This window comes from Prionailurus bengalensis, chromosome C1, assembly GCF_016509475.1.
Source record: "Prionailurus bengalensis isolate Pbe53 chromosome C1, Fcat_Pben_1.1_paternal_pri, whole genome shotgun sequence".
Taxonomy (NCBI): domain Eukaryota; kingdom Metazoa; phylum Chordata; class Mammalia; order Carnivora; family Felidae; genus Prionailurus; species Prionailurus bengalensis.
The window spans coordinates 106,666,295-106,683,248 of record NC_057345.1 but is presented as its reverse complement, the minus strand read 5'-3'; the positions used below and the strand labels follow the sequence as shown (position 1 = coordinate 106,683,248).

General features: G+C 41.3%; 1 protein-coding gene across 2 annotated transcripts in view; it reads right to left on the bottom strand.

Moving 5' to 3' along the window:
• Positions 1 to 16,559, bottom strand: part of SNX27 (sorting nexin 27) — a 71,577-nt gene extending 55,018 nt beyond the window's left edge. Inside the window, exon 1 of one of the 2 annotated variants that reach the window (XM_043576327.1) lies at positions 16,029 to 16,559. In XM_043576327.1, the coding sequence (XP_043432262.1) occupies positions 16,029 to 16,339 (311 nt within the window). In that variant the 5' untranslated portion in view covers positions 16,340 to 16,559. The remainder of the gene's footprint in view (positions 1 to 16,028) is intronic. The other variant, XM_043576328.1, reaches the window with a different exon arrangement.
• Between the last annotated feature and the right edge of the window lie 395 nt (positions 16,560 to 16,954).

The window sequence follows — 16,954 nt, the reverse complement described above, 5'->3', positions numbered from 1 at the left end:
ATGTTATAAAAAAAAAAAAATTAAAAAAAAAAAGGAGAAACTATATGGTGGAGGTGGGGGAAGGATATAAGGGAAATGTCTGTTTGATTTTTCTGTAATCAAACTGTCTGGAAAATAAAGTATTAATTTTTAAAATGAGATTACAAATTGTATGTAACGGTATGATTACTGCATAAATACATAAATGCATAAATAAAAGACAGATAAAATACCAAAAGTAGGTACGTTAGTATGATAAGATGACGGGAATTTTTTTTCTTTTCTTTAATCTCTAAATTTTCTCTAAACTATTTACAATCCTTTTATAATTTAAAGAATCAACTTTATACCACCACATACCTATTAGAATGACCAAAATCCAGACAGATCACTAACAGCACCAAATGATGGCAAGGATATGTATTAAGAAAAACACTCCTTCATTGTTGGTGGGAATGCAAAATGGCACAGCCACTTTGGAAGACAGTTTGGCAGTTTCTTACAAAACTAATATACTCTTACCACCTGATCTAGCAATTGTGCTCCTTGGTATTTACCTAAAGGAGTTGAAAATTTATGGGGCGCCTGGGTGGCTCAGTCGGTTAAACGTCCAACTTTGGCTGAGATCATGATCTCATGGTTTCATGGGTTCGAGCCCTGTGTCCGGCTCTGAGCTGACAGCTCAGAGCCTGCAGCCTGCTTCAGATTCTGTGTTTCCCTCTCTCTCTCTGTCCCTCCCCCACTCTCATGCTCTGTCTTTGTCTTTCAAAAATAAATAATAAGGGGCGCCTGGGTGGCGCAGTCGGTTAAGCGTCCGACTTCAGCCAGGTCACGATCTTGCGGTCCGTGAGTTCGAGCCCCGCGTCAGGCTCTGGGCTGATGGCTCAGAGCCTGGAGCCTGTTTCCGATTCTGTGTCTCCCTCTCTCTCTGCCCCTCCCCCATTCATGCTCTGTCTCTCTCTGTCCCAAAAATAAATAAACGTTGAAAAAATAAAAAAATAAAAAAATAAATAACAAGAAAAGGTTTAAAAAAATTTTTAAAAAAAGAAAATTTATGTCTACACAAAAACCTATAAACAGATGTTTACAGAAGTTTTATTCATAATTACCAAAAACTGAGAAACAACCAAATATCCTTCAGTAGAGGAATGGATAAACCCAGACAATGGAATATTAAAGTTTATTTTTGAAAGACAGAGAGCATGAGCCGGGGAGGGACAGAGAGAGAGGGAGAGAGAGAATCCCAAACAGGCTCCATGCTGTCAGTGCAGAGCCCAACACAAGGCTCAAACTCACAAACTGTGAGATGACCTGGGCCAAAACCAAGAGTCGGACACTTAGCCAACTGAGCCACCCAGGTGCCTCCCCGCACAATGGAATATTATTCAGCACTAGAAAGAAATGAACATCAAGCCATGAAAAGATATAAAGGAAACTTAAATGTATATTACTAAGTGAAAGAAGACAGCCTAAAAAGGCTAAACACTTTATGATTCCCACTATGTGACATTCTGGAAGAGGCAAAACTATGGAGAAAGGTAAAAAGGTCAGTAGTCACTAGGGCTCAGGGGAAGAGAGGAATGAATAAGCAGAGCATAGAGGATTTTTAGGGCAGTGAAACTACTCTGTGTACTATAATGGTGGATACAGGTCATTAAAATTTGTCCAAACCCAAAGAATGTACAATACCAAGGATGTACCTAAGGTAAACTATGGCCTCTGGGTGACAATGATGTATCAATGTAGGTTCATCAATTATAATAAATGAGCCCCTGTGGTGGGGGATGTTTATAATGGGGGAGGCTATACATGTATGGGGTAGGAGGTATATAGAAGTCTCTGAATCTGTTCCAGTTTTGCTGTGAAACTAAAACTACTTTAAAACAGAAAAACAGGGGCGCGTGGGTGGCTCAGTCGGTTAAGTGGCCGACTTCGGCTCGGGTCATGATCTCACGGTCCGTGAGTTCGAGCCCCGCGTCAGGCTCTGTGCTGACGGCTCAGAGCCTGGAGCCTGTTTCAAATTCTGTGTCTCCCTCTCTCTCTCTGACCCTCCCCCGTTCATGCTCTGTCTCTCTCTGTCTCAAAAATAAATAAACGTTAAAAAAAAAATTTTTTTTTAATAAAACAGAAAAACAACTAAATGTTTTAAATTTTAAAAATCAAGAACGAAATCTCAAAAAAATATATGCAAAAGTGGATCTGGCCTTAGATGTCAAACACTGAAATTCCAGATCAGAAGACTAGAACTCTATCATGACTCCTTAGTAAATAATTCAATAACAAGATGGAGTGTGCTATTCTATTTCTGTCATGAAAATCAAACCAAGATATGAAATCTTCAAGTCAAAAAAAATGCTACAACTTAGGGGTGCCTGGTTGGGTCAGTCAGTACAGCATGCAACTCTTCATCTTGGGGTTATAAGTCTGGGCCCCACATTGGGCGTAAAGATTACTTAAAAAAATAATGATTTTAAAAAGCTAGAAAAAAAATGCCACAGCTTAAAAGAGTTAAACAGTATTTTATTTCCACTTAGGAAGCTAGATTCACAAAATAATTTCAAGAGTCCCTATTTCTTTCCCTGTCCATCAATTAGAAAAACAAAAACAAAAACAAAAACTATCTTTCCTCTCCTCCGTTAGGATTTAATGTAACCATTTTCCAGCCTGAACAACCGCTGAATATAACTGAGCAGAAAACTACATCAGGGTCTCAAAATTACAATCAATTTGCTTTTTCTTCTTGATTTTTAAGAGCATTATCATGTAATGTAATAATTCTGACAAATTATTTGTTACTAGGAAAAGAAAATATTAAAAGTAAAATGTCTGGACTCAAACTATAGCCAAAAACAAAAAAAAGCAAAAAACAAACAAACAAAAAACCTCACCATGGGGAGCCTGGGTGGCTCAGTCATTTGAGTATCCAACTACTGATTTCAGCTCAGGTCATGATCTCATGGTTCATGGGATTGAGACCCTTGTTGGGCTCCATACTGGCAGCAGGGAGCCTGCTTGGGATTCTCTCTCTCCCTGTCTCTCTTGTTCTAAGCTTATCTTTGGTTAATGAGGGGAAAAAACAAAAAATGTCAACTACGTGTAAACCAAATTAAATGATTTCCAGCATTCTATGCAAAGCCCTAGCTCACAAATTCCTTGGTGTATTAAGTATCAAAAGCAAAATTCAATATTTATACCAACATTTTAAACCACTTATACCCAGGAATTTTAACACTGGGCAAAAGAGAGTATTAATAACAATAAAATATGGCTCTGACAAAGTTGAGAAACAGAGAAGTGTGTCAATCACGTCTGATCTTCCCAAAGAGAGAAAAAAATAATAAGTACCTTGTCAAATAAGCTGCTTATCATCAACTGGACTCTTCACCCTTAGCTGGGTGTTCTATTCACAGAGAATACTGCCCAAGGCAGGAAAAGTACAAATAAGGCACACATGTATTTCAACCTTAATACCTCCTGCCAGAAGTAATAAGGGCTTATTACTTGGGAAGAAGTAACAGATTCCTCAAACTTTCTAATTCAAGGCAATTCAGTATACAAATATTACCTATGCAAGTAGATTTATTTTTGAAAAAAGTATAAAAAGGCTTTAAGATATTTTTAAAATAGGTATAAAATTACAATCAAGCTATTCGAAAAAAGCTCATTGTTATTCAATAATTACATATAAGGCCTATGTAACCACTAGTCCCCAAGAATACAAACAAACTTGTTCATTTCCCTCCTTAACAGAACCCCAGTCTTATTTTAAAACAGCCTTCCAGAGGAAAAAAAAAAAAAAAAAAAGAGAGAGAGGTTAGAGTGGGAGAGAGACAAAGCATAAGAGACTCTTAAAAACTGAGAATAAACTGAGGGCTGATGGGGGGTAGGAGGGAGGGGAGGGTGGGTGATGGGCATTGAAGAGGGCATCTTTTGGGATGAGCACTGGGTGTTGTATGGAAACCAATTTGACAATAAATTTCATATATTTAAAAAAATTTTTAAAATAAAAATAAAACAGCCTTCCAGGGGTGCCTGGGTGGGTGGCTCAGTCGGTCAAGCGTCCAACTTCAGCTCAGGTCATGATCTCATGGTTTTTGAGTTCGAGCCCCGTGTGGGGCTCTCCGCTGTCAGTGCAGAGCCCGATTCATATCCTTTGTCTCCCTCTCTCCACTCCTACTCCACCCTCTCTCTCTTAAAAATAAAAAAATAAAAAAAAACCCAGGGGTGCCTGGGTGGCTCAGTCGGTTGAGCGTCCGACTTCAGCTCAGGTCATGGTCTCGTGGTCTGTGAGTTCAAGCCCCGCGTCGGGTTCTGTGCTGACAGCTCAGAACCTGGAGCCTGCTTCGGATTTTGTGTGTGTCTCTCTCTCTCTGACCCTCCCCCCATTCATGCTGTCTCTCTCTGTCTCAAAAATAAATAAAACATTAAAAAAAAAAAAAAAACCCAACCTCCTATATTTAAATCATTTAGGCTATAGACCTGTGTTCTAGGTTGCTAAGACACACCTAGTTTATATCTGTTGTCCTGGAATAATTAAGTCCTCTTTCATTTTCAAGTGCCTTGGTTTGGGTGATAAATTACATAATCCTTATAGTTTTAGTACATTTTGTCTGGGAGACTTCTGCTAAAATGCACAAGGTTCCTGGGCACTTGCATTTACTAATTTAGATAACTAAGGGCAGAAAAGTACCTAGGGGGATTTAAGGATAATTGTTCATCCCATTGGCAGACTAGAAGAGGAGAGGAAGGTTGAGACTTCAGGTCAACTGGGCTTAAGAAATGACCTGAGGCTTCTGTCCTTCCTCCCCTGCCAACCCCAGTCCAGGCAGGTACCATCTTTATTTCCTTGGCCCTCCCAAGGTTTACTCCAACAACAAACTGTTAATCTTCCCATTCCCCACCATACCATAAATTTCCTAAAGGCAAGGACTACATGTTATTCAGCTTTCTATCCGTGTCTAATCCCGTGTTCATCAGGTAGGAAGCGCTCATTAAAATTTTTGCCTGAATGAATGAAAAAAAATCATTAAGGCTAGCACAAAAAACATTCAATAATGGTTTTCCTCCATGCACTCCTTATTTTTAACTTTTACATTGGTTTCAGTGTTTAGGGGGAAGTACTAAAACCATTATGCAAGCTCTACATTTTTCAAGTTTTAGTATTAGTGATCATTTTGTTTTCTATTATAGGAGGTAATAAAAATAATGCTTAAGAGTAAAATATGGCATTCAATTATGTAAGCAATTTCAAAGTGGGGCTATGTTTTCTTTTATTCAAATATGTTGAAAATAAAAGTAACTAAATTGTTTTTATTAATTTTTTAAAATATAAACACTGACTCCAAGGATAGCAAATGAGGTCAGAAGGAGTAAGAAATAAACATGCTGATATTTAAAAAGCAAGTCTATATTTCATGTGAATTCTGGGAATAATCTATTGTAATTACACTGTTTCATCTCATGAAAACTAAATGCACCACACTTGGTATGAAAAAATTTAAGCACAATAGGTTCCTTCACATGACAGACATGAATTACCAATAAGGTATTAAAGAAAGTTCTGATACTAAAACTATATACAATATTGACTTATTTTGATAGGATTTTGTTTTTAAATTTTTGTCTTTAAACATATGATCAACAAGTAGCAACTCATGGTTCTCTTGAAATGTAAGGCTGGATGTGAAAATGGGTTACTTCTTTATGCTGTGGGATGATGAATGTTAGGGGTAAGAAATCTACTAGTTTCTTTAGCCTGACAGCCTCCTCAGTACACTATTGCTGAGAACTTCTCCCTCAGTTATGCACCAGAAAACAAACATAATTAGTCCTAAATCATTTCCAACACCAACTCAAGAGTTTGAGATCTGCTATATTTTGAACCACTGCCTACATGGCAAATTTAAATGCCACACCCAGATGTTTTTAATTTGGCATACTGATCACAATGAAAGTTAATTAAAGAATAAAATCCACCAGCTTTATCAACAACCTTAGTTTGCAAGTGACATAAATTACAAAAGATGGAATCTTAATTTTTTTAAGTTCTATTTCACGACTATTTCTGGATTACTACATAATGTGTTTTAAAGCATGACTCCACATGACTCCTCCTGTGATCTGTTCTAGGATAACAGCCTGCACCCTGAATCCCAATACTTATCTCCTAAATATTCAATTACTCTCAAGAGGTACTATACATGAGTGCACAAACAAAAGTGTAAATCTATCACTACTGGGGGGAAAAAAGGCTCAAAATACCTTCACCTATGACAGCCTTTAAAAATTAGTAACAACAACAACATTTAGTTATTAAAAGATATACTTTTGAAGGGATATAGCCCTTTAGCAGTCAAATAACACTCTTTAATTCAAATTAATTGTGGGCAATGTCTTTTGGAAGCTGAGGAATACAGACTACAGCTTCTGTAAACTGTGGTCTATTTCAACACATTGAACAAGAAGAAAGGTACAGTAAGACCTTTTCTAATCAGCAACATAAAGGACAACTGGGTATGGCAGGGAAATCTAAAGTAATCTATCAACACATAACTCGTAAAAGTGTCACACTTACTTAGATTCAAAATACCAGCTATAGAACAAAAGCCATTGCTGTTTCCAAGTAAAGACAGATGCAGGTTACATCTTTAGAAAACAGATCCAGAAAGTAGTTTTTAACCCTACCAAAATACTGGGTTAAAAAAATTCCAGTAACCCATGGTGCATTCAGTAAACAAACTACACACTTTATAAGTTACAAACTTTATAGATGATTAAACTGATCAGCAAAAGAAGTAGAAGCTTCCAAAACTTTCACATTTTCTAAGATCACCAAAAATTAACTTAATCAATCTCCCATTTAAAAAAAAATTTTTTTAACATGTATTTAGTTTTGAGAGACAGAGCATGAGTGGGGGAGGGGCAGAGAGAGAGGGAGACACAGAATCTGAAGTAGGCTCCAGGCTCTGAGCTGTCAGCACAGAGCCCAAGACTGGGCTCAAACTCATGAACCGTGAGATCATGACCTGAGCCGAAGTCGGACCCTTAACCGACTGAGCCACCCAGGCGCTTCAATCTTCCAATTTTTAAAACATGCTAAATGAACAAACTAGACAGACCTAAAAATATAAAAGTACCGCGGTCCTGGCCGGGCAGCAGGGAGATAACTTCCTGGTTTGTCCTGAATGGTTGTCTAAGAGTAATCAGTTGCTTGAGCACAGCTGGGAGAATATCCACAAGCAGCTGACTCTCTGCAGACACTCTGTAGTTTTCCAAAGAGAAGTAAACTAATTACTTGTGTTTCAAGTCCACAGAATACATAGATCTGTCAGTCTAGCTTTGCTCTGAGGTCTGACGGCTTGAGCAAAAATAAATCATTTAAAAGATGCTTTCATAACAACGGAAGTTCGTGGAAGGAAGTACACATAAGAATACTCAAATACAGTTCCTTACTCTGCAACTTTAATACCTTGTAGACAGGTGTATTTTCTCAACTATCTCAACCCTTACTTGGTTAGCAGGGAACACTGAGTAATAAACAAGAGACTACACACATACTACCTAGCATGTGGCTAATAAAATACCACACAATTTAATCCTGAAGTACCCCTCGCATTACTGAGAGAAAGCAAAAAGACACTTTTTAAGTGTCTCTGTAGGGGCACCTACATGGTTCAGTAAGTTAAACGTATGACTCTTAACGTCGGCTCAGGTTATTATCTCCCTCGTTTGCGAGTTTGAGCCCCGTGTCAGGCTCCTCCAGAGACAGTGAGGAGTCTGCTTGAGATTCTTTCTCCCTCTCTCTCTACCCCTTCCCCACCTGCTTAAAAAAAAAAAAAAAAAAAAAGGTTTTTGTATGAATTTTCATTCTGAAGGCAAACAACGGGTAAAACCTTTGTATTATGTTAAGTTGCCTGTCTGTCTTCAGTCTCCTCAACTCCCAACAATATGCTATATACAGAAACAAAAGATTTAAATTAAAGGAGGTATCTTCAAACACCATAAGCAGGGCAGAGCACACTGGACCTCCAGCATATAACGATCACTTATCAACTATAAACACAACAGTATGTATACTCACTTAACACTTGAAAGAGAAGTGGATATTCAAGAAGCTAGATTGTGAGGTAAAACACACAAAATAAAGGCAACCAGCTCCTCATCAGCTGTTCCCAGCTCTGGGTGTTAAGAGCTTAGTCGTTCTTTGTTCCCTTCTTTATATAGTACAAGACAGCCCAAGAGACTAGATGCTCTGAAATTCTTCTAATTCTAATAGTGATTTTCCTCTTTGGCCTTGGAAAAGTTAGTCAACCTCTTCAGGTAAATAATTAAATAAAAAAGTAAATTCACAGGGAGTCCTAAATATTAACACACATATTATATTCTGATCTCAAAAACAGAACAGAATCCAAATTTGGTAGCATTGCATTCAAAGCCCTTTTTATTTTTAAATTTTTTCTTAACGTCTATTCATTTTTGAGATGGAGAGAGACAGAGGGGGAGGGGCAGAGAGAGAGGGAGACACAGAATCCCAAGTAGGCTCCAGGCTCTGAGCGGTCAGCACAGAGCCTGATGCAAGATCCTGACCTATGATGAAGTCAGCCACTTAACTGCTTAACCACCGACTGAGCCACCCAGGCACCCCTCAGAGCCCTTTTTAAATATTTATTAGAGAAAGAGAAAAAACACACACGCAGCGGAGGGAGGCAGAGAGAGAGGGAGACAGAGAATCCCAAGCAGGCTCCCCACCGTCAGCACCTGACTTGGGGCTCCAACTCATGAACCACAAGACCATGACCCGAGAGGAAATCAAGAGTGAGACGCTCAACCGACTGAGCCATCCAGGTACCCCAAAGCCCTTTTTGATCTAACTTCAAGCACAACTGTCTACACATAAACAGCAACTTTAGATTCCTTGTTATCCTAAGAACTTTTCATATCTTCCTCCCTTTGGTCACACAGTTTCCTCAGCCTATGAAATCCTTCCCCCTTTTCTGCCTACTGAAATTATACTTGTCCTTCAATCGCCATTTAAGTGCCTTAAATTGACCTATCTACCCACTAATCATTTCAAGCATATTCACTTTCCCCTTTAAACTACCATTGTATTTTTCCTTTATCTCCATTAATTCATTTTGATTTACACACAGTAAATTGTTTATATATGTACCTTCTCTGCTACAGGGAATGCAGGCCTAACGGTACAAGCCTAACGGTAATTTACACATAGTTTGTGCTTAATTATGGAACCAGACTGAACATGAGGTGGTATCAGTAGGCCAACATCAGAAAAGTGATGCTCAAATTACTGTTTTTCAAACAATGGACCATAACCTAATAGTCATGAAATTCATGACTATTCATTCACCATCAGCATTCAAAAAACAAAAAATTCCAAAATACTGAACAGACTAAAAACTGTCAGGAGGCATGATACCAGTAAATACAGTTTAGTGAAACTTGTTTCACATGGATTTTTTTTTGTATTTATATTGGGCTCTAATATAAAATGTATTTCTTACAGAGAGTTGAAAGTTTTTAAATATATATAATGTTCATTTTTGAAAGAGAGAGAGAGAGACAGAACATGAGAGGGGGAGGAGCAGAGAGAGGAGGAGATACAGAATCTGAAGCAGGTTCCAGACTCTGAGCTTCAGCACAGAGCCCAACACGGGGCCAGAATCTACGAACCGTGAGATCATGACCTGAGCCAAAGTCAGATGCTTAACTGACTGAGCCACCCAGGCCACCCCAAGAGAATTGCAAGTTTTTAAGAAATATTTTAAAACTGTGCATTAAGCATCCAAATCTTGCTTTTGGCTCTTGTCATGATCTCACAGTCCGTGGGTTCATGCATAGCCTGCTAGAGATTCTCTCCCCATCTCTCTGCCCCTCGCCCCACCCCCTTTCTCTCAAGATAAATGAACAAACTTAAACTGCCTATATATTTTTTTCCACACATGGAGCTGGAGTCATACCACCCATACATAGGTTTTTGTTTTTTTTTTTACAGGACTGCTAGAGCAGCACAGAAATCATCTACACAGCAGATAGTCAAAGAGAACGATTCTAAATGCCTCTAACCTAACCCACCACAATATCCAGTGTCAGAAATGCCACCATCTACCGAATAAATTCACCACAGATCATGCTCCCAAAGCACCATGCAGTGATCAAAAATTGTAAGTGTCTGCTTGTCAAGTGACCCTTTTGCTTATCCTAAGAATCACTCCCAACAGAACTTATCTTAAAAAATAATTATCCTTGAGAGCATGGTAACAAACCCTCACCTGGAACAAACTAGTCAGTGGGTGCTGACTGAACCCTTCTTCACAATCATTTAAATGACCTAGACACATCTTCATGTTACTAAACAACAGATTTGTTCCTGGTAATGGCAATGTTGTGGAAGTGATTTCCAAGGAGAAGCTAATGGTATTTTCAAATTTAGTTTTATTTGTTTGCTACCTCAACTACCTAGGGAATTAAAAGCGTGTCCTGGGACTGCAATTACGATTATGTCAGGCTCTCCTCACTGATAACCAATAAAGATAGCAACAAACAAGGGCAAAGAATAACCACTTTGTTCCCCCGTCACCCATTCAATTTTACAACCAGAGAGACGGTAAATAAAGATATAAGACAGTTATATTTTGTAATAATAGAACCAAAGCTCAAGCTAATATCCAAGTTTATAAGGATGTGACTGAATTTTAAGTGACTATTTAGTCAAGAATAGTTGACTACTAAGAGTCAAAAATAGCTCAGAAAACAGGGACACCTTGGTGGCTCAGTCTTTTAAGCAGCCAAAACTCTTACAATTTCAGCTCAGGTCATGATCTCACAGTTGTGAGATCAAGCCCTAAGCTGGGTTCCACACTGAGCACGGAGCCTGCTTGGGATTGTCTCTCTCCCTCTCTCTCTCTGACCCTCCCCCACTCACACTTGCTCTCAACATAAACTTAAAAAAAAAAAAAAGTTAGAAAAATAGCTGAGAAAACAAAGAAATGGAAAATATACCAGATTTAAAATCCAAAGACCTGGGTTTAATTCTGGTTAACACCCATTAGTGCAACACCCAGTTTCCTCTCATAAAAAAGGGACAAATAATGCTCATACATTCATTCAGCAAGTATTTATTGAATAATACCCTCTACGTGCCATTATGTTGGCTAGGGAAACAACATAGATGAATGTCCCCAACCTCAAGGAATTTGTATTTTCCCTATCTCACAAGGCTATTGTTAAGATAAAATGTAAACACACTATGCAAACACACTACATGAAGTGCAAAGTGATATAATGATTTTATTAACTTGTTTTACCTCTTCATCACCCATCTTTACTACAACATTTAGAAAGATTCAATAAAGTCTAGATGAGCAGAGTAATAGTCCACTATCTTACTTAACTGATTTTCTAAGGGCTGGAATTCAGGAGCATAACAAATCACCATTAGTACAGTCTTTGTTCATAACTCTCAGTATAATCACGAAAATAAAATGAAACGAGAATTCAAGGCCTAGAACCTGTAGTGTCATCCAGGTCTGGGTTGGGTATGTGGGTTGTATTACCCACACCTGTCTGGCAAAGGGAGTAAAAAATAAACACTTCTAGTCTCCATGCAAGACCTACTGAATCATACAAAACCCTTAAAGGGTGAGCCCAAGAATCTATACTTTTGACAAGCACACCTAGTGATTCCTATGCTCCCTAAAGCTCAAGAATCACTACCACAAAATTTTCTTTTGATTAATAACCATGATTTCAAACACTATTTCCAAAATCTATCTGGAAACTCTGGGCCAAATAGAAGTCAGCTACAAACGAGAAAGCAGTTCCTGGGAAGGTACTTAGCAGTCAACATTAAATGACTCACACTTAACTCATAAAAATACTTCTTGTGGCACCAACCTCTTTTTAATCCAAACTTTCACATAAAATGAAGCCCCACTCACCAAAAAAAAAAAAAAAAAAGAATGCCCATGAGATAACCCTAAATTATTAAAATTAACTCCAAATAAACAAATTTATATAGATACATATAACTTCAATTTTCTTTCTTTCTTTTTTTTTTTTTTTTTTTTTGAGAGAGAGAGAGAGAGAAGGGGAGGGGTAGAGGGAGCAGGAGAGAGAGAGAATTTTACGCAAGCTCCACGCCCAGTGTGGAGCCCTATTCAGGGCTTGATCCCACCCAAGACCCTAGGATCAGGAGTTGGATGCTCAACAAACCTAGCCACCCAGGCCCCGCTACAGCTTCAATTTTTCTTATGGTTTAACTTTAACAAGGGGAAAATGATGGGAATATTATCTTGTAGCTATCAAGAGGAAAGGCATATACTCTACCCGGCATGAATATAATCATGATTTTGAATGCGTGCAAACCAATCTTTATCTTATTAAAGAGCACACTACCCAAATACCAAACTAGCCAAAAGACAAATATAATTCCTCAAAAATATGATGGTACCACAACCATATCCACTGTATGTTTAAACTCTCCTAAGGTCACCTCCAAGAAATCAGTCAGGAGTCCTTAGACTCCTACTTTAACCTTAAGAAAATTAACCTGAAATCAAATGTTACTTCACATACTATATAATTAGTGCAAAGATATATTTATTTTGGTTCTATTTATTCAAAGTATCCCTCCAGGTATACAGAGATCAAAGGGAAGACATTCAATATATGCTACACTGGGAAAAATTACAAGGTGGAGACTAACATTGCTAGTAGAAATCTTACCATCTGCAATAAAATTTAGAGCCCAGAGGGCTTGTTCATACTCTAGTACCAAAGAAATTGATGTTCTTCCTTTTGTCCAAGCCTTTCGTCCCTTAAATCTCAAAGCTGCACTCTTTTTTCACACCTCACACCTCTATCAGTTGTCCAAACAACGGCAACATATGAAAACTGGAATAATCTGTACAGAAGGAAAACATCTAAAATAGGGACAAATCTCAAACAGCAATTATCAAGGTCCAGACATGCACCTATGACTTCTTACAAACTGTGTCTACACAGTAATAATCTACCTGTGCCTAATCCTGACCCCACTTGGCACTTCACCAACATGCAAAACTCTCCTGGGACAAGAGAGAAGTTAACTTAAGGAACTTGGATGGGAGACAAGAGAAAAAGCTCTGAGTGCTGTCTAAAGAATGCTTTATGAAGGGGCGCCTGGGTGGCGCAGTCGGTTAAGCGTCCGACTTCAGCCAGGTCACGATCTCGCGGTCCAGGAGTTCAAGCCCCGCGTCAGGCTCTGGGCTGATGGCTCAGAGCCTGGAGCCTGTTTCCGTATCTGTGTCTCCCTCTCTCTCTGCCCCTCCCCCGTTCATGCTCTGTCTCTCTCTGTCCCAAAAATAAATAAACGTTGAAAAAAAAATTAAAAAAAAAAAAAAAAAAAAAAAAGAATGCTTTATGAAAACTAGCATCAACCTAACCAAAAGCAAAACAAGTAGCAGGCACATATATCCCTCAAGAATCATGTCTGTTTGACCTCTGATTTCTTCCTCTCACGTGAAAACCTAAGGAGATAATGGAGACTTTGGAGAAGGGAAGAGACTCTAGAACTGAGGTCTCAGAGAACTTGCTAACTTGCTTGACTCTCTGTTGCAACTATCACCATTTCCACTCCAGTAGCAGAGAAGCTTCACAGAATTTGGAAATCAAAATAGTTGGAAGGTGAGAAACCACTGCCAGTAAGACACCACCGCCTTCCAAAGAAAGGTTCTCTAAACAAAGAGGATTATTTTACCCTGCCCACTTTCTTGTCTCTTTTAAGACAAAGTTCTCCAGTCACCACCAGAATGTGCGAAAATTCAATGTTTTCTCCCTAGAAGGAGGGATGGGCCTGGACTGGAACATGGGCCTGAGGCAAGTCCTTCTACTTGCCCTAGCAGATCTGAGGTCTCCCAGTACCTAATTTAGATCTAGACTCTGCTGCAGAATCATAATAAAGGCAAAAAGCTACTATGTTAGTTCACATATATATACACATATATGTTTGAAATGGTTGATCACGTTAGCTGTAGTCTTCCTCAGTTATTTATTTTCATTTAGTTCCTTTAGCTCTTATAAAGAGCAAATGATTTAGAACTTTATCAGAAATTTACAATTTTAAATAAAGACTTCAATTTTAAATTTAAAAATAAACAAACAGCTGGATCCAAAGTTAACTTCCAAAGGGAAAGGAAAATGACAATTCCAAGAGCTTCAACCAGAAGGAAACATCAGCCACAGATTTTGAGTCATCTAGAAAGAAAAGAATTAGATGCCCAGGTATAAAGCAAAAGGTCACTACTGCATTCTTTATCTGAAGGCGCAGACGCCTGAGGATTAAGAATGTATTGCCAGAGAATAAGAAAAGAGCATACCAGACAATGATGAAAAAAGACAGCATAAACGGAAGGTTTAATAGCTCCAAACACTTACTCTAGTGAGCCGCTCTTTCTTCAGAAGAGGAAACAGAATGAGTGGATACCGTAGAGTAAGAATGTCCAGGATAAGGGCAAGGGGCATAAGGTGGGGTGGATAAGGGGTGGATTCCTCTTTGGTCCAGATCTTCAAGATACTAACCTCTTTGAAACCCTGACCAAGCAAACCTACCATTTTACTAGAGGAGAGGCTGGAGGTTGTGGAAATTAGAAAAAACATTTATAAAAAATGAGAAAGACTTCATGAGGGCAAACCCAAGCCCTGAGGGAGAGGGCAAAAGTCTGAAAATCAAACAAGGTTCAGTAAAAAGGCGAGAGATCCAGGACTGAGGACTGCTGAGGAGAATGTTGATAATGAGAGCGTAAACCCCCCCACCAGTCCACCCGCAATCACCAAACGAATTTTTTTAATACAAAGTACAAAGTACAAAGCCACAACACCTGGATAAAAGGGTGGAGCGGGTCTGCGCGGAAACTGCAAGAAAGGCGGCATCCGGCTGGAGCTTTATAGGGATGCGGTGGGGAAGCGAGGATGGAGTGTGAGGGGGGAGGGGCTGCAGCAGGGAAGAGGATGGGTTGCAGCAGCAGAAGGGGCCTAAAAAGAGAAGGGAAAGCAGCCTGGAGGAGGAAAAGAACAGGATAAAGTCAAGCGCGGGATCACAAGAGGATAGAGCAGGAGAGAGGATGGAAAGACATGCCAGGGAAAAGGGAGGAGGCTGGAGACGCCAGAGAGGGGGCATAGTTTGGGGAAGTGAAAAGGAAGGAGAGCTTCAGCGTAAACTGACTTTTAGTAGGAGCATGGAGCGAGCAGGAGTGAAGACGGGGAGCCAGAACAGGGACTCTCCGAGGGATGTAGTGATGGGAGACTCTAGATTCAAAATCCTGGTGTAATACGGAAAAGAAACGACCGTGTCCAAGACACCCTCCCCCACAACCACAACCAAAACAAGGGCTTGCGAGCCAGGGTCTGAAAAGGAGGTACACTCTAGGGAGCATACATCCAAGAGGGAGGGGAGGAAAGGGACACACGGCAGGGTAGAAAAATGCAGGGGGTGCGTAACCAAAGGGAAAGGGTATCTAAGGAAAGAAAAAGGAGTGCAGCGGAAGGGTGCTGTTCCCAGGGGAAAAGTGGGAGCCGACCAGAGGTCCCGCCTACTTGGTCTAGGGGACAGAGGGGAGGTCCACAGGGGCGGCCGGCAGTAGTGGAGAACAAGAAACTATGATGCTGGAAAACTTGGGGAGGACACGACAGGGGCCGGGTCAGAAAAGGAGACGCTGTCAGCGAGGGGCAGAAAGCAGCATGCTCAGGGGGGAAGCAAAAGAGCAGAAAAGAAGGCGAAAGAATGGGGGCAGGGGTAAAGCGGCGGGGGCGCAGGGACGTAAGCTAGTTACAGGGAGGGAGGTGGGGGTCGCGGAAACCCAGGGTGCGGGGAGATGAAAGGGTCAACTCCCACGGAGGTGCGGGGTCTGAGCGGGACCGGGTCGCGAAGGCCGGTTCAGGGTCTGGGGGAGGGGGGGTGCGGCCTGAGGGCGACAGGAGTAGAGGGAGATGCAGGGACTGGCGGAGGAGACGGGGCGGGGCGGGGTGGGGCGGCGGGCAGCCCAGATACTCACACCTCCAGGATGCGGTCCCCCTTGCGCACCCCGGCCCGGTCGGCCGCCCCCCCGGGCAGCACGGCGCTCACATGCTGCAGCGGCGCGTACAGCTCCCCGTTGATGCTCCGCAGTTGCCCGCCCTCGCTCACTTGGCCCCGCACGTTGAAGCCGTAGCCGGACTCGGACTTGACGATGCGCACGACCCGCGGGCCGCCGCCTCCCCCGCCGCCGTTCCCCGCGCAGTGGAGCCCAGAGCCCCCACCGCCGCCGCCACCTCCGTTCCTGTGAGGGGCTGAGGGGTGAATCCCTTCCCCGTCCTCGTCCGCCATCTTGCGAGCGAGCGAGCCGTACCCCCGCCCCCCTACGCCTCCACTCCCTCCCCGCGCGCGCTCGCCCTTCTCGGCAGCCGCGCGACCCCCGGAGCGCGCGCCCGCTCCGCCGCCCGCGGAACCCGAGTCGGCCACAGAGCTGCCTGGGGAGGTAAAGGGGAGGCCGGGGGCGGAGGGAAAACGGCCGGTTGGTATCCGTGGAGCCTCCTGGGAGTTGTAGTTTCTGGATGGTGGGGGCGGAGGAGGGCGCCGGGCCCCGGCGGAGGTTATGTGACACAGTTGGGGAACAAAGCCTGCCGGGAGTTGTAGTTTGAACAGCTAACCCAGCGCCGCGTCGGGCATACTGATTGAGCTCGTCACGTGGAACGAGTTTTTTTCTTCTTTCCTTTCGTAACTCCGTTCGTAGTCTTTAAAGCAATAATTTTAGGATAAATTGACGTTTGTGATTCAACAGACTTAAGTTACAGTCTTAAATGATAATAGTTCATTTGTTCAGTACCTTTTGTGTTCCCATACGTTAGTTTATTCCATGGCCCCAACAAACTTGTGAGCTGACTGGATCATGAATTCATTTGTCTGTTTCACTTATTAGGAAGCTGAACCGTAGAGAGCCCA